Source organism: Pinus tabuliformis, chromosome 5_1 (assembly GCF_031772625.1).
Source record: "Pinus tabuliformis cultivar Carrire ecotype Pingquan chromosome 5_1, CPIR1, whole genome shotgun sequence".
In the NCBI taxonomy this organism is placed as follows: Eukaryota; Viridiplantae; Streptophyta; class Pinopsida; order Pinales; family Pinaceae; genus Pinus; species Pinus tabuliformis.
Window position 1 is genome coordinate 500512553 of NC_142305.1, and position 23561 is coordinate 500536113.

Here is a 23561-nt window from a genome sequence, read left to right on the forward strand (position 1 = left end):
TTGTTGTACTAGTTGTAATAACAAGGATATCTTTCCAAAGTTGCATCAAACAAGGAAATCCTTCAAACCATTCATGTTCACCTCCACATAGATACCATGCTCCAAACATATGTTTTCCTAGGTGTGATCTATAAATAGTACAAATAAATTCAACAATTCCACCCCAAAATCTAACACTATCTACAATAGGTAAGTCTTAATCACCTAGTTTCTCACATAAACATGTTAGACATTGTGTTATTTGAGAGTCTCTATCATTCATATCATCATAATAATTATGAGGACTAAAAAATTTAGCAACATTAAAAATAGTTAAATATGTGAATCTTGCACTTAGAGAATTAGTCACCAATGGTCACAATTTTTTTCCCCAACATAGTGCAATCATCTAGTGTCTCTAATCTTTGTGACCTTGGAAGACTCAAACTGTAATGCATATACATGTACCACAACTATGCAAGCTACGAGATCAAAGGTTCCTTGTTGTGTTTTACTTTAAAATGATGATATGTGCATTGTACCTGCCCCAAATATGTCTCTTATAAATTGGTTATGAAGCGAGCTAATAGTGATATCCAAAGTAGTTCCTATATATGTAATGTCAATTAGACCTTATTGGAACTTTTGATTTGACTTATTTAACTCAATAAGAACATCTGCAAGTAAATGGATCCAAATTGAAGTTGAAATATTGTGGCCAATTCATACATTTTCCCCTAACTCTCAGTCTCGCATGAACTTAGTAAGTCTTTCCATGAATTTGCCTCTCAAACTAATGTCATGAATTTGTAACACTTTTGTCCTATTGATTTGAGATGAATCCATTATATCTTTCAATTCTCCATATCATTTAGCAGGTTTCCCTTCCCATAAATAAACTTTATTTGCAAATTTATTAATAACTTGCAACACTACAAAATAAGATGAAACATCATTTGTTGTTAATGCTTCTTGATGAGCTATGTAATGGACGTTCAATCAATGAGGAGCATGCCAATGAAGCTTAGTAAATAAACTTTCACGAATACCCCTAATGAATGAAGCTCCATCAAATTCAAGTTCAACTAACTTTATCAAGGATATATATTTTTTTGTTAAAAGAGATGCCACAACATCATACATAGACCGTGATGCTCCATCCCTAATTTGAAGCTAAGTTTATGAATTTTGTAGCACACTAAGCTCTTCCTTCATTTTTCAAATATGTAATATAAACGATCAAATGTCGTACCATAGTCTAATCAGTTTTTTCATCAAATTAAAGTAAGTAAAATGGGTTTTTGAAAATCTCATATTTATTTTTATTTTTTTTCCAATTTACCTCCTTAGCAGCGCATAGAAATTATTTTCTAACTATTCTATTTGTATATGTTGAGTATTCATATGTTATGGGCATGTGAAGACTATTGTTATAGTTATTCAAATTATATATTGACTTATATACTTCTAAACGTAAATCAATATGTCATCAAAATACATATTTTCAATAATTAATATCATTTTTTCTTTCCCAATATCTACCATTAGCTCTATATGTTTAATAATAATAATTATTATTATCCAATTTTAAGGTTATGACTAAGCAAGACACCAAATTGGTCTATGAGGCTCCTTTGTTTGTGGGACAAGGGGCCCACCTGCACCCAACGATTTGACTATTAAGTCTGCCAAGGCATACTTACTCTACCCCTCTCATTTTGAATGTGCGACTTCTTAAAAGAAATCACATGCTTCTAACCATTAAGCCCACTCAATAATCTACCATAAACTCTAAAAGAGTACTCCCCTCTATTTTAAAGCAAACTTATGAGTTTCTATTTTTAAACTAGTAACTTGAAGAAGTATGCGATTTGATTTCTCATGGAACTTCCTTAATAGTGACAGTACTTGTGGTATCTCGCAAGGCTTTGATCTCCCACCCGGTTGACTTAGTTAACGATTCCTTTTGCCGGGTCAGATTTTTAGAGTGAAAAATATCCCTTAGTCTATTGGGTGTTGTGATCAGTGCTCACCATTTGAGCAGCATGGTAGGATCGCTAACTCTCTCCGACAACGTTATGTCAGCAGTGATGAGTGCAATTCCAAACTGTATGTCGATTTGCGAAAGGTCACATTTGACTCATCAACTAAGAGAAAATTGCATGTCGATTTGCGAAAGGTCACCTTTGCCTCATCAACTAAGAGAATGTCCCACTAACAGCTGGAGCGCCATGGAATGCCGCACCCACCAAATGTATCTAACCACAGGCGCCGCCGACGACTACGTCAAAGCAAGGGGGACCCACGCACATTTTTCACAAGCCACATTTTTCAAGCAACCCGCTGTCAAAATGAAATGCTAAGCTGCGGGTTAGTTAAAATGTCCACACTTCAAGGATTCGGTCCGGTCACTGACATTGTTTTTATTTCAACATGGGGCTTCAGGGGAGGTTTATCTGCAATATGGGCGGGTGCCCACACAGGACTTTATATATTTCATCAAACCCCTCTCCTTACTTTCATCGGACTAAGATTGGTTCCAAGAAGAAGAGAGTGAAATAGAGTGAAATCTCTCTATCAGAGGCCAGGCAGGGTAGAGGCAACCGGTCATCGAGGTCAGGAATAGCAGAAGCAGTAGCAGGTCAGAGGATCCAGAGTATTGAGAAGAAAACATTGGCATAAGCATGGGAAGAAGAGATGCAGAGGCGGACTTACAATTGCCTCCGGGATTCAGATTCTTCCCTACAGAGGAAGAATTGATTGTGCATTACTTGTGCAGGAAAGCGGCCTTGCTGCCACTGCCTGTTCCCATAATTGCAGATGTGGACCTCTACAAATATGATCCATGGCAGCTTCCAGGTAAAATTTGTATTTTTTCTTCTCAGCATTGGAGCCCATATTTCTAAACAGATTCTAGAAAGTAGAACAGATGGAATTTAAGACTTACTGAAGAGCTTGTTCTTTTCTTATTTGTTTACAGAGAAAGCCCTGTTTGGAGAGAAGGAATGGTACTTCTTCACTCCCCGGAATAGAAAGTACCCAAATGGTTCAAGGCCCAACAGGGCGGCTGGTTCTGGATACTGGAAAGCGACTGGTGCTGATAAGCCCATCACTTCTTCTACTAAAGGAGGAAAGAAGAGAGTGGGCGTCAAAAAGGCCCTTGTCTTCTATGTTGGGAAAGCACCCAGCGGCTCAAAGACCAATTGGCTCATGCATGAATACCGTCTTGCCGATATTAACAGGCCTGCAAGGAAGAAAGACAGCTTAAGAGTGAGTAATTCTGTCTTCTCTTTATTGGGTTTTGTGTGATTAGACACCTGTGTTGGGATCTTGGTTCACAACAGAATTCTATATTTTCCATGTCTGCTCTGTCATTTCATCTGTGTATACTCATTGAAAGTACTCTTCTTGTTGCAGTTGGATGATTGGGTTCTCTGTAGAATATACAACAGAAAAATCAGTGCTGAGAAATTAGCACTAGAGCCGAAGGAAAGCTTCAATGATGTACCTATGGAAACCATTGATGAAAAGGAGATGAAGGATGAGCCCACCTCAACTTCATTCAATCATAGCGCCATTGAACAGAGCAACCCGTCCTTCGACCATTTGAGCAAATTGGGATCTTCTCCAACATGCTACAACGCGGTTCCCCCTGGTGCTTCTCCCATGAATTCCAATATCTGTTTCCAGAATCTGGATTTCTTGCAAAACTCAACCACCCCTTTTAGTGGCAGTACCCTTAAGGCTCCAGTGCAGAATACAGCATTCAACCCAATTTCCTCCTCACAGACAAATTGCAATTCAACAGAGTTAATTTCAGGATTGCATGATGATTTCAGCTGCTCCAAGGCATCATCATTTTCAGAACCCATTTGGGAGAAAGAAGTTGAGAGCAGCTTCAGATTGGAAAATTTCTCGCAGGAGCAGCAACAATCATTATTTAATTTCGATCTGGAAGGTCTACAAAGTTCCTTCCCTCATTTAGACCAGATATCTTTTAGTGATGCTTATCAAGACTGGTTTCTACTCTAGCGAGCCATGACCCAGTGGAAGGTCTATTGACCTCTGGGTTTTTTAATTTTTGAAAGACTACCTCTAATTCCATTGAATTTATGGACTTACAGCAAGTCTAACTGACACCTCGTTAAATCATTTTTTTAATAAAATTATGTCTCTCAGGGTTCTCCCGTATCAATCAATTTGCTGTGTTAGTAAAGAGGGCATTATCACTCCTCCCCGAGTCTTAAGTCTTCCGACCACAATGAAGGTATCGATATTCATCATCCTTTCTTAAATCTTCGAAACAACATGATCCCTTTTCATGCCCTTAGGTCAATAGGAGGATGATTAACACAAAAATAATAATAAATTGATCAATTTAATGAAATTTCATGTCTCCCCGGGACGCTCCGTGGGTATTTCTTTTTTCACTTAAAGGAGCCCTCGTGGGCATTCCTCTTCCTTTTTTTTGAAAGCAACATAAAGAGATTTTTTATTAATTAACTGTAATGTACATCATAATTATATCTAAATATCCAACTATAACCAGAGAGATTTTAATATTAGATTGTGCCTCATATGCACGGAGTATATCTAAATATCCAACTATAACCAGAGAGATTTTAATATTAGATTGTGCCTCATATGCAAGGAGCGATTGTAGAAACATAAAAACCAATATGTATCATAGTCCATGATTTTAGACAACCTAAAGATTAAGATGGAACCAATACAATGATAGTTAAAGAATGAGCAAAGAGGTCTGACAAGTATCCACAGAGAGAGAAAGACAACAATTTCACAAGCGCAAAACCAACTCCAGACAACGAAGAAGAGCATTGTCGTGAACCACACAAACTTCCAAACTGCAATGTACCAAAAAATCATCCACCTCCAAGACCAAGAAAGTGATTTATTCCATCCAAGTATAAGGATGAAAAATAACAATTGAGCCGCACCCCAAGTGGGCCATCCCAATCTAACTTGAGTCACCACAAAAAAACATGATTTGTTGTTATGAAACCAGCTCAAGAAAAGATAGAAAAGATAGATCAACGCCTTAGAATTTAGCCTCTTCGAGGGGGCAACCTCCTTTACATTACATAAATGAACAATTCTTGGATGATACAAATGAAAAGACCTCCTTTCTATATATAGGAGTCTAAGGGGTCATAACATAATCAAAGCCGACATAACAATAATAATGTAAGGGCACAATAATAGCAATAGTGGGCTTCTATGGGGCACAATAGTAACAATATGGGCACTACATGGGTACATCAATATAATAAGTGGGTTGTACTAATAACAATAAGGGGTTACACTAGTAGTATAGGGGCCTAACATGCCCCTCTTCTTCAAAAAGCGTTGTCCTCAACGCTTCAGTAGTTCTTGATGCTTCTGTATAAAATTCTTGTCCTCCCATGTGGAATTTTCAGTGGGTAAATTCTTCCACTTGATGAGATACTCTGAAATTGATCGATTTCGTAGCTGTCGGGTTCTTGTTTCTGTGACTGCTCTAGGTTCCAATATGATTTTTCCTTCCTCTTCAATTTCTGGCAATATTGTTTGAATTGGGATCTTTTGCAACTTTTGAATAAGTGGCCATACTTCTTCGTCCTTCTTCCATTCATCCCTTGCTTCATTTATCCAATCTGGTTGGATAATAGAAATAGCACAAAACAATGCTTCCACATCCTCATCCTTGAAGAGTCTTCCCATTCGGTAAGGTCGCCATTTTTTAAGTGCATGTAGTATTGCCAACATTTCCTTCTCATAAATAGCTTGCTTGAGATGTAGTAGTAAAAATACCCAATCACCTACACCAAAACATTTTTCACTACGATGTTGATCTACCTGTTGTTTTGTTTGATTTTGTACTGAAGTGGCGTTATCCTTTAAAAGTTGGAGAACTTGTTGTTGATGCTCGATGTGATCTTTCTCTGCTTGAACCTTTTTCTTCTTGATATGTCCTTCTATCTCTAGAGTTTGAGGAGTGGTAATTTCTTCCAATCCTTTACAAGATATGGTCAGATTCATTTCTTGATGCTCGATGTGATCTTTCACTTCTTGCACCTTTTTCTTCTTGATATGTCCTTCTATCTTGAGAATTTGAGGAGTGGTAATTCTTGCCAATGCTTTACAAGATATGGTCTGATTCATTTCTTCTTTCTCTGGGGTGGGGTCCTGGCGTATATCTTCTTCTTTTGATGTTTCTTGATCCTTTTCTTCCTCCTCTTCATATTCTATGTAAAATAATTTCTTCTCAGCACACTTATGACCTCTAGTGCATTTGCTATCACAATTGTAACAAAGCCCTTTTTCTCTTTTTTCTTCCAATTGTTGTGGTGTAACCCTTGTAGGTTGTGGAAGGCTAGGAGAAACAACACTTCCATCTTTATAGTTGTGAGGAGTATGCTTCCTGGTTTCCATAATTTTTCTTTCCACTATGTCACAAAGCCCTTTTACTCTTTCCAATTGTTGTGGTGTTGCTCTAAAGAAGGTGTTGCTCTTTGTATCCTCATAATGTGCTATCATTTCCTCAGAGAAAATTGACCACGTAAGAAGTTGTTTACGAGAACAAAGCCCTTCATACCATAAAAATTGATTCGGTTCTAAATATAAAGATGCAATACATACCTTTTGTAACAGTGGTACACCATGTAGATCAAAATATTGCTCCATCTGAAGTATCCAATTTACTGGATCCTTGCCATCAAACTTCCTCATCTTGTTTTTTCTTGATTTTAGGAGCTCGATCTTGAAACAACTGTAACTCTGTGATTTCGGATCTTTAAGCTCTGAAATGGTGACCTCTAGTAGCCCTCTATGTCCTCTTTCCAATGCCACCAGTCTGATCCAAATTGGATTCTCCAAGGAAGAGTTATACACAATCTCCCAAGATGACCTGATTATAGACTAGTTCAGTAGAGCGAAATTGTACGATGTGCCACGAGTCACTGTTTCGACCTTTGGATCTAAAAAAGATACAAAAGAAACTACATTCCATCCTCTTTCTATACCTTCTGATGAAATTTCAATCTGATGCTCAGAGAGAAAGTTATGACGATTTTCCCCAGGTCACCTGTTTGGAATGTAATTCAGGAGTCTGCAAAAAGACCAACTTCCACAGATCATATTTCCGCAAATATAGTACGAAAAGCTCTGAAATTTGGACCTGAGATTCAGCGCAATTTCTTCTCAAATGGGATTCATAACTTTTGGTACCAAATGTTATAAAACCAACTCAAGAAAAGATAGATCAACGCCTTAGAATTTAGCCTCTTCGAGGGGGCAACCTCCTTTACATTACATAAATGAACAATTCTTGGATGATACAAATGAAAAGACCTCCTTTCTATATATAAGAGTCTAAGGGGTCATAACATAATCAGAGCCGACATAACAATAATAATGTAAGGGCACAATAATAACAATAGTGGGCTTCTATGGGGCACAATAGTAACAATATGGGCACTACATGGGTACATCAATATAATAAGTGGGTTGTACTAATAACAATAAGGGGTTACACTAGTAGTATAGGGGCCTAACATTTTCTTGCCTAAGCAAGCCACTGAGGGAGTGAATCGTCGACCAGAAATGCCTTACAAACATGCAAAAAGTAGCTACACACACCACAATTCTACACTGCACTATGCATCCACCGATTCAACATAAACTTCAGAAACAGGTGGCCAAAAAGGAGCCTTTGAGAAACTTCAATTATAGCATCCTCCACACCTAAGAGTGGTCTTTTGAGCAAGACCCCAATTTCCATTTTTGGGTTGTCCATCAGACAAGGCAGTACCTAGGACGGATTGAAAGCTACCAAAAATCCACCTAGGTTTACATGAACAACTAAGTGAGCCCATTGACCACACCATAGAAGATTACACAAAAAAGGAACAAAAAACATTAGACAACGACAATTACTCCCGGTTCGAGGGGATAATTGTGAGATCTGAAACACTATCCACAGGGGGATCGATATAGTCACCAAGATCACAAGGGGGATTAGTAAGGTCCCCATTGACTGAATCCGAAACAACAAAACTTTCCACCTTTGTGAGCCTGTAATCAACATGTCAAGGCAAAAGCGAATATTGCACAACATTCTATTTATGTATTCCAACCCAGAGAACAACTTATAACTATGAACTTGTCTATATTTAAAAATCATATGGAGCAAAGTGTCCATTTGTTGATGTAAAGGCAAAGAATACAAGAAATGTAACCTCTTATGACAAAATCTTCCAGGATCCGGGACTCTTTGAATCTTAGTTTTCCTCCCCTAGATCTCAAAATCCTAATAACAGGGGTGTTTTGCCTTCTCTTTAGCCTCCAGGAGAAGAATTTCTCGCCAAACCAATAAAAGAACAACATCAAAAAAATGACCCATAGAACCAGAAGAGAAAGATCGAGCTTGTTTGGGGCCAAGTTTGCCCAGAACACCCCTTCTGAATCATCATTCATTGACGACGGGGCATGATTGAAGTAATTGGAGAGCACACTAAACATTGACAAAACCCACAACCAAAAAAGGAGGAGGATGAAGCACACACATACCCTTGCAAACCCAACCTCAAGACCAACAAATCATCCCCCCAACAATACTGAAAAGGTCCAAATTCTAGAAGATACCCCAATTTAGAACCGTACAAGGACTTAGGGCAGCTAAAATCCCATGGGAAGACTCGGTTAACAGACATACCTACACATAAATTCCCACCAAGAACAATTACTTCTCCCACAAAAGAGAACAAACCTACAAAATAGGAAAGGAACCAGTAGAAGCAAAATAACCCAGGAATACTAGTGAAGGCATCCAAAGCACTGAAATCCAAGAATGCCCATAGAAGAAACTTATGAAATTGTAGAAACACCACAACCCCTTGGATAAACATGGAAGTAACAACATCCCAACTAAGTAAGCCTCAATTGAAGACCTAAAAGACCATACAAATAACCCAATAACAAAGTTTCATACAGAGCACTGTAGTATAGAACTTGATGGTGCACTAGAGAAAATCTATAGTAATAGAAGTAAGCGAAGGTTGCAGGAATGAGAGATGCAATACCTCATTAGACCAAATTGGGCCACCCATTTTTAATGACAATACTGACCTGAGGTGCTAAAGAGACCTGAGAAAATTCATAAACCGATGAGACATATAGCAGAGTGTTTGCAAGCCTGCAGAGGGGACTATAACCAACCCACCTTTCTTGCAAGGTATGTCCGTCCTCCAGCCTCCCACAAGACACCTACATTTATAACTACCCACACTGTCAACCTCATTCCAACCCATTTCTCCAATCTTGTGCCTAGCCATAACTAAATATTATCCCATCAAGGACGTTCCTTGTCCTTTTTATTTGACTCTTCCTCAAAATTAATCTTACTATTTATTGGTTTTATTTGAGTTTTATTTGGTTCATAAAATGCGTTAACTTAAAGGTTAGTAATTTGTGGGCATTATGAGTTGCTCTTGATTGAGCTCCTTCTAAGCTTGTTTCCTTTAATTATTAGTTAGCTTTATTTGAGCTCAATTTGATTATAAATTTAGGTCATCAAATGACCTGAATTCAAATATAACTATTAACTTTTTGGTTGGGTCCTTTGATGACCTTAATATACAATTACATTATGGTTATCAACCATTCCTCTTATTTCTTGAAATTTGCAAATTCTTTTAATTATGACTTAGTACTCCCTTCATTTTTCATCATTTTTTACAACATGTCATTATGATCTTTTATCACCACTTATTTTTTACACACCATCAATTTGTTATTACAACACAATGGGGGCTCATTCCTTTTGTTCTTTAACTTCAACTCCCTTCATGGTACCTTCTTTCTTTCCAATCTCATCTCAAACTAGCCCTCAATATAGAGTTTTATGTCGCCATCCCTTTAAGAATGAAAAGAAAGAACACCTCTTCCACAAAAAACATCTTCATTATAGAAATTTCTTTCACCAAGCTCCCCTAAAGGCCTTTCATAAACTAGTCCTCCACCTATAAAAATCACTAGCTCCACTCCATTGTAAACCCCAAGATCTATTGTTTTGGATTTCTCTTTAGCTAAAAATCTATAACTCTTGTGACTAAGTCATCACATTACTACAAGGCTATGAAGTTTTGGGTGTTTCAATATTAGTTTTCTTCTCTTTCCAAACAAACCTTAGGTGCTCCTAGTGCCTCTACAATTACTTATGCATAGTCATTAAAAATCTTACCCAAAAAATACCATAGATATCATTGAAGAGAAGGTGTTCTTTAAACTTCTACACCTCCCACCCAATCAACAAAACCTCATACTTCATGAAGGGATTGATATGTTCATCAAACCATTTTTGTAAGTTTATCCTCATGAGTCACTCCCCCATACTATAGGGGTCTTGCAAATGACACAGTCTTTACAATGGAACCAATTGTTAGATTCAAATTACGGTCTATTTAGGTGTCTAATTAAGGCATTATAGTCTAACACTAACATATCAATTTCTTGTAATATGAAAGGTCTCACCTGAAGCTCATTACCAAAACATAAAACAATGCAAGAGAAAAACAAAGAGAAAGCACAACAATAACTACTCTGATAGTCATGGGTTTTACTTAGTAAAAATTGTTCCAAACATGTGCATCCCTATACTTGTAAAAATTATTCTTATTTTATAATTTGCCACATCCTCTTCTAAATTAAGGGCTATGGGTTCTATTGAGTAAAAATTGTTCCAAACATGTGCATCCCTATACTTGTAAAAATTATTCTTATTTTTATAATTTGCCACATCCTCCTCTAATTTATCTAGCCCCTAGTAGTGAATACATTTATATTTTTAAAATTCCAATTTGAAAATTTTACTACCTTAATAATAATAATTATTTAAAAAAATAATTCCATATTATTTAAAGTTTCCTACTTCTTATTTACCATTATATTAATATGTATATGGAGAAAAATAAAAACCCCTTATCTAACTTTTGAAGTAGCCCTATGGTGATTTTTAAATGTTACAACATATCCAAGCCATGAAAATTTATCCCTCACAATTAGTGATCAAATTTGAAGGGTTGATATAATTTTAGTTAGAAGGGTATATATTCATACAACCCTTCCATGATGAAAAGATTACTAAAAAAAATACATTTTAATTGACAACAAAAAAAATACTTAGACACTTCATTTTAAAAAAATGTTAATTAAAATATTACATTTCCATTCACATTTATCTGACAGCAGGCCCCTTCGTCAACCTTCTCTAATTACCCAAGAATCTTTCACCCTTTACCTATTACGAAAGTGCATTAACTTCTTCTAGTGTGTACCTTCGAACCTCTGCTACTACCGTAATGAAAAATCGAATTAGATACAATTATTCCCATGTCTATGTATATTTTATTTCTAATTGCCTCATTCTCATTCCACTTTGGTCTTATATTCTTATCCCAAAAATTTTATTCTATCACCTAATTTTATCTACCTCGAGACATTTGTCACCACCTTTGTCCATGGCACATTATAAAAAGACCCACTGCATGTGTTTGACCCACTCAACATTGATTGGATGGAGGTCGAGGCTTAAAACTCCACCCAATTCGCACCAACGCCGACTACTCTGACCTGCTGGTAGTTCGACCAAGCCTACTAGTTAGGGGTCGGTTCTTACTTCTTGCCAAGCTGACTTTTCTGACGTGGTCAGGTTCGACCATCGACCTTGCTTATTCGCAAGTCAAGATTTGAGATAGGTTGGCGTAGGTTCTTATTTTAGTTTGAAAGAATCCAAAGGTAAACTCTCGCTATAGTATAACTGCTTTGATGATGGCCCCTTTCTAGTGTCTCTTGTACATGAATCTTCAAACGGTGCACTCCTCAAATGTTTTGTTTCCAAAATGACTTAAATCATTGTCTATCTTTTGGATGCAATCAATACTTGCCACAAAATTTCACTCCTATTTTTAAAAGTTTGAAGGCATTGACAGGGATCCGATCCTTACTAAATATTCACCCACTCTTTCGGGGTTTGTGCACCTCTCATCCTTGAATCTTGAAACTATGAAAATATCAAATAATGGTGGCTCTGGTTTCTGTGTAACACCCCCTCCTCCTAGTTCTACCCAAGAAACTGACCATCCGTGGTAAACATGTGAAGAGAGAGGTCACTATAAGGGATTCAACCTCCTTGGTGATCTTAAGGAAATGGAATGGATGGAACATACCAAAAAACTAATCCACATTAGCAACAACACCCTCAGGAGACAATGTTAGCCACTCAGACATCCTATTCCTCAGTCCTATTGATGTTCTAAGCCTTTTAACCCCTGTTCGCTCTCATGCTATAGGCATGACAGCATCCAAAAGCGAAAGTCACTCTCACAAGCCTATGTGCCAGTGTTCCTGGACTCTTTTCAACATACTTGTGCCAACATCCCCGAGAATTGAGCCACTTTTCTAGCCCAGAATCACGACCTCTGCCCAGAACTTGTTACAACCTCTAGAATGAATCAAAGACATGATGAAAAGATAAAAAAACCAAAATTCAACCTCAGGATTAGGCCTGAGTATCCCCAATTGGACTAAAATTCTATCAAACTCTTGGCATCAATGCAACCTATAGGTTTAGGATACAAGACAGAGCATGAATTATTGAAAAAACTTATGAAACATAACTAGAAGGATCACCACCTTTTCCACTGAATTGTTATAACATCAATTTGGTTTTGCATCCATCTATTCAACAATTACAAGTAAATACATGAAATAACCATGACATGAACCAGTCATATAACCATTCTTATAACCAACAAAAAATCATATAAATTTAAGAGATACGACAACCATTAAATCCACATATAAACTAGTGAAAAGGTAAGATAACTTAGCTTTTATCAATCATAAGCAAATTTGACCAGGTTTGAGACTTCCACGTACCACCCGACCATATACATAGCTGAACCAAGTCTCTCTTTCAGCTAGTCACCCATGTGCCATATTCCAATGATGAATGTGGGATCTCATAGAACAACCAATCCAAGAACAACCAAGGTAATCCAAAGGTTAAACGAACTCCACCCTCACTAAACCATGATCACACCAAAATTGGTGCTCTGATCACCATCGAAACGAACTTGGAATGTTGTTTGCAATCCGTCACTATCCCTGAGTAGTTTTCCATCTCCTTGTCTCTCAGGCTTTGCCACAATCCAATCATGGATAGCTAGGCCTTAAACCAAGACCATTCTCTCAGGATTTACTGTAATCCAAACCCGAATCACTAGAACCTAAACCAAGACTCCTTGCTCAGGTTTTACCGTGTATCCTGCCATAACCAGTCAAGGGATTCTTAGGCATTTGGGAATGAAAATTGAGACCACCTCCACCTCGGATTCCAAAATACATCCAGCAAACCAAAGCTCAAAACTGAGATAAACATCCCAACATACCATGGTATCCAGAAAATGGCAAGGCTAAGCTGAAAACCACCATCATAACTTGACAAAACCATGCCACCGACAGCAAGAGAACCATACACCAACATGAAAAGCCATGCATTTCCAAACCAAATAGGAAATCACACATGCAAAAGGTTACCTGCAAGTATTCCTGATGAATTTACCTCGTCTTTCTTTTCCTTCCTTTCGCTTTGCTTGCTTTTGCTTCCTTACTCCAAAGCTAGAGTGCTCCAAGAAAACTCTAAGTGACCAAGAGTCGGAGAGAGAGAGAGAGAGAATAATGAGAGAGCTCCAAAACTAAACTGACAAAAGGTTACACTGACCAAACTTGAGCCAAGAGCTTACACCGTCTAAGAGATTCACATTGACTAATCTTGCCAAATAATCCTCAAAAGCCTTTTTAATAATGAGGCCTCTAATTTCTTCATTTTCCATTATTTTTCTTCAATTTCCTCATCATATGAAACCTGTGACCTTTTACCTTCCTTTTCTCCTATTTTCCTTTATTCTCATAAATAAATGTGCAAAAAATGCCTTTTTTACTTTTAATGTCTTTGCCTTTGGCTTTACCAATTTCCTTAGCCAAAAAACACATCTAGTGATTCTCACTAGGATATCTTTGCCCAACATTTAGCTTCTTTTTCCTTTATTAACTTTTATTACATGAAATTTTCATTAGGGTTCTTATAGAACCCTCCCCCTTGGGGAATACCATCCTCGGTGTTAAACCACACCAAGACCTCAACAAGACCGATGAAAAGAAAACATTACTTCCCATGCAGATTTATAACTTAGCTCATTGTAGTATTTAAAATGAATGACCTGTTCAAAAGTAAACATCATGACAACATGACTAGATAACTACCATACTGCATATTGGAGCTTTATAACAAAACTCATTACGGTATTTACAATGACCACATATACACATATGCACATTTGCTAAATCATCAAATAAAGGACACGATGCCCATATCAAGTAACAAGGGGATCCAGAGGATCACACCTCCACCCTCAAAAGTAGTACTAGGAAATTTCACCTCCTTCCTAGGAAGTCCAGAATCCACTGCCACAGTCAAAGTTGCATCCAATGTCCAGCACTATAATCTCGTGTTACTTGTCCCCATGGAGCACAGTTACTGGCTCATTGTTCCAGGGCGCACTCCTAATGTGCATCTGATTCTATCTAGAAATGATAATGACCAAAACCAATATATTCATGACCTTCCCTTCTCTGCTACATAGTCCTTTGAGAAATCCAGTCAACCCCTTCCATGCAATCACTCACCTTCCAAGTTCCCCAACATCCCTTATCTCGGGCGAGCCATCCCTTGGCAAGGCTTCCTCGCATCAGAAGATCAAGCAACCCAGGCATATACCTGCCTCAACCATCATACAGGTCATAGCATTCTCATGGAAATCAATGGACACTATTGGGTACGAGTGTCCCACAATGGCCCCGCTCCTGAAGTGCTCTACCAGCGTATTGTTGTATTTTCCAATTCCTCTTGTTGCTGCTACCAATTCTTGCAGTCGATTTCAACCACCTAATCAAGCATGCTCATGCATTCCTGTTCCAAGTACATAATTTCCATTAGATTCAAATAAATTGAAATAACCTCAAACCATACCTCATTCGTAGCTCGTTAATAAGATATACTTGCAATCATGTTTAATTACTGTCACAATAGGTCAAACTAGCATCTTTGACCAAATCATCATGTATAAACATATCCCATCAGGTTAGCTCAAAACACAACCGTCATAGATCAACATCATAAATCACATGTAACCATCATAAACTAGAATCATAGATCACATGTAATCATCATAGACCAGAATCATAAATCACATGCATAATAAAACTAGAATAAAACACTGATAATTATCCTTTAATTAATCCTTAGCTTCTACCTTTTTCTTTATTCCATACACACTCCGAATTGATCGCCACACCTAACAAATACCCAATGCCTTCCCTTTAACCATGTGCACATGCACATAGTGTGCATTACACACATACAACTACACATTATCATACAACACCATGAAATACATGCATCTACACCAGTACCATATGCACCACATGTACACAATACCACCTATACACTACAACCACCTGCACAACATGTGCACAACATCACATCTACATGGAACCACCTGAACAATGTGTAAACAATGCCACATGTACACTGCACCACTATACAAATGTATACAATACCACACGCATGACATGTACGCAACACCATATGTACACAATGCCATATGTACGACATGTACACAACACCATATGCACACAACGCCACTTGTAAAACATGTACACAACACCACATGCACAAAATACCTCGTGTACAATCATGCACACAACACCATATGTACATAGCGCCACATGTACAACATGCATGTAACACCACCTGTACATAACACTGCATATCCAACATTTACATAGCATCATCTGTACACAACACCACATATCCAACACGCATAGAGAATCATATACACACAACACTGCCAATACATCATGCGCACAGTACAATATGTAAATAGCACCCCATATCCAACATACACATGCACATAACATCATGTGCACAACAATAATACCACACATCCAAAACCACATTGTCTCTTCCAAGAAACATTGCTTGCAGTGTCTTATCCATGCTTGTCCTAGCATGTCACATACCACACTGCTTTCATTTCACTATTGTATCCCTCGGTATAACCTGTCCATAACATAGACATAATATAATCACATAATATCAACTCATAACCATATGATACTGACCTTGTATATTTTTCATGACTACTCTTCTCAATTGATTCCTCATAAGACCAGGAACCTCTTCATGCCATTCGCCTGCGTAAGCAATCATTCCTCCACAAGGATGATTCCTGATGACCCTGTCAAACAGTGACATAGATACATAGATACATACATATATAATCATTAGCATAAAAAATCATCATTCTGTCAGACAACGACATACATACATACATGTATACATATATAAACATCAGCATAATCATGATCATAACATAATTACCAGATAACATAAGGTCTAGGTTAAGAGAACTTCCTTTATTCATGCACAACATTGAGAACAATCGTTCCCAACATAGCCAAGGCATCCAACACCTCAGATCCATTTAATTTACCTTTTCTAGTTACCTTTCACATGTTTGTACTGCCACCGTCCATTTACCACTATGGACCAACCAGTCCAGCCTACTCTCATAGTCTTGCCTTCTGCTGCGCTTACTCAGGCACATAGATTCATCTAAGTCTTACATTACCTGTTGGGTACCACATAATTCTCCTCGAGCTCCATTAACTTTCGTCTTTCCCAAACAATTCCCAAGACTCAAAACATAAAGGGAAATACCTACAAACAACCAAGAATAAAACAATGAAAACCAATAACAAAACGACACTGCAATAAAGTGGCATAGATATGCACCAAACACATGCAAAATCACAAATTAGGCACAACAATCACAAAATACCGAAAGCACAAGACTAACCACACACACCATGACTCAATCCCCATGGTTCCTAAGGAAATCTCAACCTGAGCCTTCTTCAAGATTTCATGGCAATCTCTCTTGCCATGCAACTTCCTACATCATACTGCCATAAACACATAATGTCAATGCATAAATAAATATAACAATACAGCAGATACCTTATCTTGTTGTGCCAAGCACGTTACCTTGTAGCTGAACACGTCCATTCTATCTCTCAAGGGACTCCAATTCCCTTGACAAATCCACCTGTAATTAGAGACTAGCTAATATACCTGTCAATTACATGTCCATGAATATAACACATATCCACATAATTTTAGACAAATCAAGGTTAAGAATACTTCATGTATGCAAAGCACTCATTCATTTGGAATTAGGGTTTCCAAATATAGGCAAAGGAATTCTTGCCCAATTCCTTTCCTTTACCTTTTTACCTTGCTGCAATCGAGGCTTACTGTGTACTATCACATCACCCAACTGTTAGTTATATAAACACATCAACTATTACCTTGTCACGTTAATACCAGGAATGTTTCCTGCAACTGCTCACTCATGTCAACTACATGTTCCAAATATCAAGACATTCATATCTATCAATTTGAAATCAACCTTTACAAACAATCATATCATAATCCATAATCAACTCATAGTCATTACACATAATGCTACAACTGTCCACTACATTCAAGTACATATCAACTGTCTCAACACATATATGTTAGTACAATCATCTTAAAACAAAATCATTGGAAAACATACTCATATTATGAAATTCATCAAACATTCAACTCACTTGCAAACATATAGTGTTAAATAAATCAACTAGACACTCAAATACCAAATAGATGTCATAATCAAACAATCAAGCACATGATAGATGACATAAACAAGTTCATACCTTAATGTATCTCGGGGGAGGAAATCTTGTCTGCACAATCAATCTAGTTAGTGTGATATAACTTCATGCGATATTAACTCAAACATAAATAATATCACAATACTAGCTAACATGTTTACATCGTAACTCATACAAAATTATCATTTATGCATAGAAATCACATATGTATGATCGGTCTAGATTAGTACCACACAATGCAACACCATAAGTTGACTCATCCCTAAATGTCGTAACCCAAATCATCTGCATAGGCCAATCCAATTTAGTGTGATACATATAACATCAAGGTATAAATGTTATAACCCTAATAATCAAACTAGCTGTCATTTAACAACAACAAGTTAACCTATAAGATACTTCATCAATAAAATATAACATAATCATCAGGTTATCTAATATAAAACAACAATAGAAATGCATACAATTATAGGTTACTATCATTCTTGACTATCCGACACATGTGCATATACCTACACTAATCAACTAAAATCCATCATGAATGTAGACATAACATCAAAATACATGTACATAAACCTAATGTATATAACCCTAATGCATATAAAAATTCTTAACTTACAAACCTTCATGTCAACATTCAATACTTGTACGATGATATTCTCTTACCCCAAAACCTAGTGGTGCAACCTCATTACGATGATTAGCATATCCTGCTCTATCTCAACCAACACATTAACATCATAACATACAAATATCACCCCGATGACCTAGATTGCATACCATGACTTCACAAGGCATGTTCGACCTACTATTCATTCATAACTATAACCAAGACCATATATGCATGACAAGTGCATATAGACATATAACACATGAGTACCAAAACATATACACATCATTCTAGCTAGATTTCAGTCATCAATGCATGACCATATCAACTACATAAACCATGACCTAATGCATGACAACAACCATTACTCCATTGTACACATTGCCACATACAACTATCAACATGCATAAGCAATGCCTAATCAATTGCACATATGCATGAATGCATGTAGTCGATCATGAATGATCAATTCTTGTAACCAACCTAAAAGAAATATACATGTAATCAAACATACCAAGAATGAAACCTAGCATACAAGGATGTAATCAAGCTACCTATAATCATATAACCAACCATATACTCCTGACGATACATTCCACAAAATCAACATCAAGCTCCTCATGATAACCTTAGTACAACCATGATCAACATGATCTAATGCAACAAGCACATGGAATGCAAGTGTAAGAGACACACATGAAACTGACATGCATGCATGACCAACACATTCACCAAAGGAGAGCACAACCACACTCTAATACAGATATGTAACACCCCCTCCTCCCAGTTCTACCCAAGCAACTGGCCAGTTGAGGTAAACATGTGACAAGAGAGGTCACTATAAGGGATTAAACCTCCTTGGTGATCTTAAGGAAATGGAATCGATGGATCATACCAAACAACCCATCCACATCAGTAATGACATCCTCAGGAAACATGTCAACCACTCAGACATCCTGTCCCTTAGTCCCACTGATGTTTTAAGCCTTTTAACCTGTGGTCGCTCTCATGTTATAGGCATTACAAGGTCTAGAATCCAAAGTCCCTCTCACAGGCCGATGTGTTAGCATCCCTGGACTCTTTTCAGTAGACCTGTGCTAGCGTCCCCGACATTTGAGCCACTTTTCCAACCCATAATCCCAACCTCTACCTAGAACATGTTACAACCTCCAGAATCCATCAAAGACATGATGACAAGATAAACAAATCAAAATTAAACATAAGGATTAGGCCTGAGCATCCCCAACCGAGACTGGAATTATGTCAAATATTTGGCATCGATGCAACCTATAAGTTTAGGATACAAGACAAAGCATGAATGATAGAAAGAACTTATCAAACATAACCAGAAGGATCACAACCTTCTCCATTGAATGGTTATAACATCAAGTCGGTCTTACATCCATCCATTCAACAATTACAAGTAAATACATAAAATAACCATGACATGAACCATTCATATAACCAGCAGAAAAACATATAAATATCAGAGATATGAAAACCATTAAATCCACATATAAACTAGTGCAAAATTAAGAGAACTTAGCTTTTATTAATCATACGAAAATCTGACCAGGGTTGGGACTTCCATGTACCACCCAACCATAGACATGGCTAAACCAAATATCCCTTTCAGTGAGTCACCCCCATGCCATATTCCAAGAATTAATGTGGGATCTCATAGAACAACTAATCTAAGAAAAACCAAGGGATTCCAGAGGTTAAACAGCCTCCACCCTCACCAAATCGTGATCACACTAAAACTGGTGCTTCAATCACCACTGAACCAAACTTGGAATGCCATCCGGAATCCATCATAATCCTTGAGGAATTTTCCATCTCCTTGTCTCTCAAGATTCACCACAATCCAATCCCAGATCACTAGGCCCTAAACCGATACTAGTCTCTCAGGCTTTATCACAATCCAAACCTGGATCACTATGCCCTTAACCAAGACTCCTCTCTCAAGCTTTACCGTGTATCCCTCCAAAACTGGTCAAGGGATTCCTAGGCCTTTGGGAATGAAACTTGAGACCATGTCTGCCCCGAAATTTCAAATTCATCCGACAAACCAAATCTCAAAACCAAGATAAACATCCCAACATACCATGGCATCCGGAAAAAGGCAAGGTTAGGCTGAAAAAACCACTGTCATAACCTGAAAAAACCATGCCACCAACAACACGAGAACTATACACCAACATGCAAAGCCATGCATGTCTGAACTAGCTATGACATCACACATGCAAAAGGTTACTTGCAAGTATCCCTACTAAAGTTGTCTGATCCTGCTTTTCCTTCCTTGTTCCAAATCTAGAGTGCTCCAAGAAAACTATAAGTGACCAAGAGTGAGTGAGAGAGAGAGAGAATAATGAGAGAGCTCCAAAACTAAACTAGCAAAATGTTACACTGACCAAACTTGAGCCAATAGCTTACACTATCTAAGAGCTTCCCACTAACTAAGCTTGCCAAATGATCTTTAGAAGCCTTTTTATTAATGAGGCATCTAATTTTTCATTTACCATTATTTTCCTTCAATTTCCTCCTCACATGCAACCTGTGACCTTTTACCTTCCTTTTCTCCTATTTTCCTTTATTTCCATAAGTGAATGTGCCAAAATTTCCTTTTCTCCTTTTAACTTCTTTGCCTTTTCCAATTTCCTTAGCCCAAAACACACATCCAATGATGCCCACTATGATATCTTTGCCAAATATTCATCTTGGAATAAGTGTCCCGTAACCGTGGTCTTATTTTTCCTTTGTTAACTTTTATTACATGAACATTTCACGAGGGCTATTACATTATGGAAGTGAATGCAACTAAGCATGGGTGAATGCACTTAATGCTAGTGAGCAGATTGAGGCCCACACCTCTTCTCTTCGCTTCTTGGTGGGAGATAGACACAAAATTATTTCATACTATTTAATTTTACAATCGCTCAATATCCAATCTAACTAAGACTCCATCCACCATTCTATATGAATCCTTTCTCATGGTTCATTTCTACATATGTTCTCCTAACAGGACATCAATACACGAAAATTGACAGTGGAACAAAACCATAAGGGACATCAATTCTGGCGGAAGAAAAAACACCAAAGAAAATCATTTCTATTTTGAATGGGTTCTCTACCCAAATATTCTATTCCAACCCTCTTATCATGTTGAATAATGTAACTGGTGTCGGTCTTCATTATTGTACTTGTCAAAAGAAATTTTCTTATTAAATAAAATGATTTTTTAAAGCATGGGTTTCATGCTTGGGTCAATATTTTCTAGGTCAAAGCCTCCATTGAAGGCTTCTATTTTTTGTCTTGAGTCAATAGAGTCATTGTCGTTTTTATTAGACCCTTCTTGGGATTTTGTATCATGTAGAAATAATTATTTTTGATTCAAAAAGGTTATTTTTCACCTCCACACAAAGTCGGCCCTATCTCCATAAAGTTGTCCTACATTAGGGAAATTCGACCTAGCATAAAGCCTATATATAGAGAGGTAGTTTGACCTATTTGAAGCACTCACTCATCAAGTTTGATCTATAAGGAAGAGAAGAAAAAAAGAGAGTGAAGTAGCAGGCGAAGGATGAAAGAAGCTTGGAAGACTTAAAATTAGTTCTTTGACTATCTATCTCTCATAGGTGCACAATTTCTAGGCAGTTGCTAGGGTCAAAATTCTGAATCTATTGCAGGTCTAAAACCCTGTAGCTGGGGGCCGAAAAATCATTGTCGGGGGCCGAAATTTTGGATTATATTTGCTACTGAGAAGCTGTCACTTGGATACTTTGACAAGGATCATCTATTGGAAGGAAGGGGTGACTTGATGGTTGGACGAGGTATTTGTCTAGGTATAAGAGGCATTTGATTGTCTCATCTTGATTTGAATCTATTAGTGGAAGCATTAGACTGGGTTTTTCCCTTAAAGCAGTTTTTCCGTGGATGAATGTTATGAAACCAGCTCAAGAAAAGATAGAAAAGAAAGATCAACGCCTTAGAATTCAGCCTCTTCGAGGGGGAAACCTCCTTTACATTACATAAATGAACAATTCTTGGATGATACAAATGAAAATACCTCCTTTCTATATATAGGAGTCTAAGTGGTCCCAATACAATCAAAGCCTACATAACAATAATATTGTAGGGCACAACAGTAACAATGGTGGGCTTCTATGTGGCATAATAGTAACAATATGGGCACTACATGGGTACATCAATATAATAAGTGGGTTATACTAATAACAATAAGGGGTTACACTAGTAGTATAGGGGCCTAACATGCCCCTCTCCTTCAAAAAGCGTTGTCCTCAACGCTTGAGTAGTTCTTGATGCTTCTATATAAAATTCTTGTCCTCCCATGTGTAATCTTCAGCAGGTAAGTTCTTCCACTTGATGAGATACTCTTAAATTGATCGATTTCGTAGCTGTCGGGTTCTTGTTTCTGTGACTGCTCCAGGTTCCAATATGATTTTTCCTTCCTCTTCAATTTCTGGCAATATTGCTTGAATTGGGATCTTTTGCAACTTTTGAATAAGTGGCCATACTTCTTCGTTCTTCTTCCATTCATCCGTTGCTTCGTTTATCCAATTTGGTTGGATAATATAAATAGCACAAAACAATGCTTCCACATCCTCATCCTTGAAGCGTCTTTCCATTCGGTAAGGTCGCCATTTTTTAAGTGCATGTAGTATTGCCAACATTTCCTTCTCATAAATAGCTTGCTTGAGATGTCGCAGTAAAAATACCAAATCACTCACATCAAAACATTTTTCACTATGATGCTGATGTACCTGTTGTTTCATTTGATTTTGCACCGAAGTGGCGTTATCCTTTAAAATTTGGAGAACTTGTTGTTGATGCTCGATATGATCTTTCTCTACTTGAACCTTTTTCTTCTTGATATGTCCTTCTATCTTTTTAGGAGTGGTAATTTCTTCCAGTCCTTTACAAGATATGGTCGGATTCATTTCTTGATGCTCGATGTGATCTTTCACTTCTTGAACATTTTTCTTCTTGATGTGTCCTTCTATCTTGATAGTTTGAGGAGTGGTAATTTCATCCATTGAATTACAAGATATGGTTAGATTCATTTCTTCTTTCTCAATGTGATCTTTCACTTCTTGCACCTTTTTCTTCTTGA

At 37.4% G+C, this 23561-nt stretch overlaps 1 protein-coding gene across 1 annotated transcript; it reads left to right on the forward strand.

The window, feature by feature from the left end:
- The first annotated feature begins 2501 nt into the window (after positions 1–2501).
- LOC149165681 (NAC transcription factor NAM-B1-like) lies at positions 2502–4128 on the forward strand. Its single transcript, XM_089431183.1, has 3 exons — positions 2502–2838; positions 2960–3249; positions 3397–4128. Exons 1-3 carry the CDS (start codon positions 2664–2666, stop codon positions 4009–4011), a joined length of 1080 nt encoding a protein of 359 aa, XP_089287309.1. The 5' UTR covers positions 2502–2663; the 3' UTR covers positions 4012–4128.
- Positions 4129–23561: the final 19433 nt, after the last annotated feature.

What these genes read in the sequence shown, in the direction of transcription:
- LOC149165681 (XM_089431183.1), top strand. Translation starts at nt 2,664, where the DNA reads ATGGGAAGAAGAGATGCAGAGGCGGACTTACAATTGCCTCCGGGATTC. An exon ending in TGATCCATGGCAGCTTCCAG is followed by an intron (nt 2,839 to 2,959) that starts GTAAAATTTGTA and finishes ATTTGTTTACAG; the next exon opens with AGAAAGCCCTGTTTGGAGAG. An exon ending in GGAAGAAAGACAGCTTAAGA is followed by an intron (nt 3,250 to 3,396) that starts GTGAGTAATTCT and finishes TTCTTGTTGCAG; the next exon opens with TTGGATGATTGGGTTCTCTG.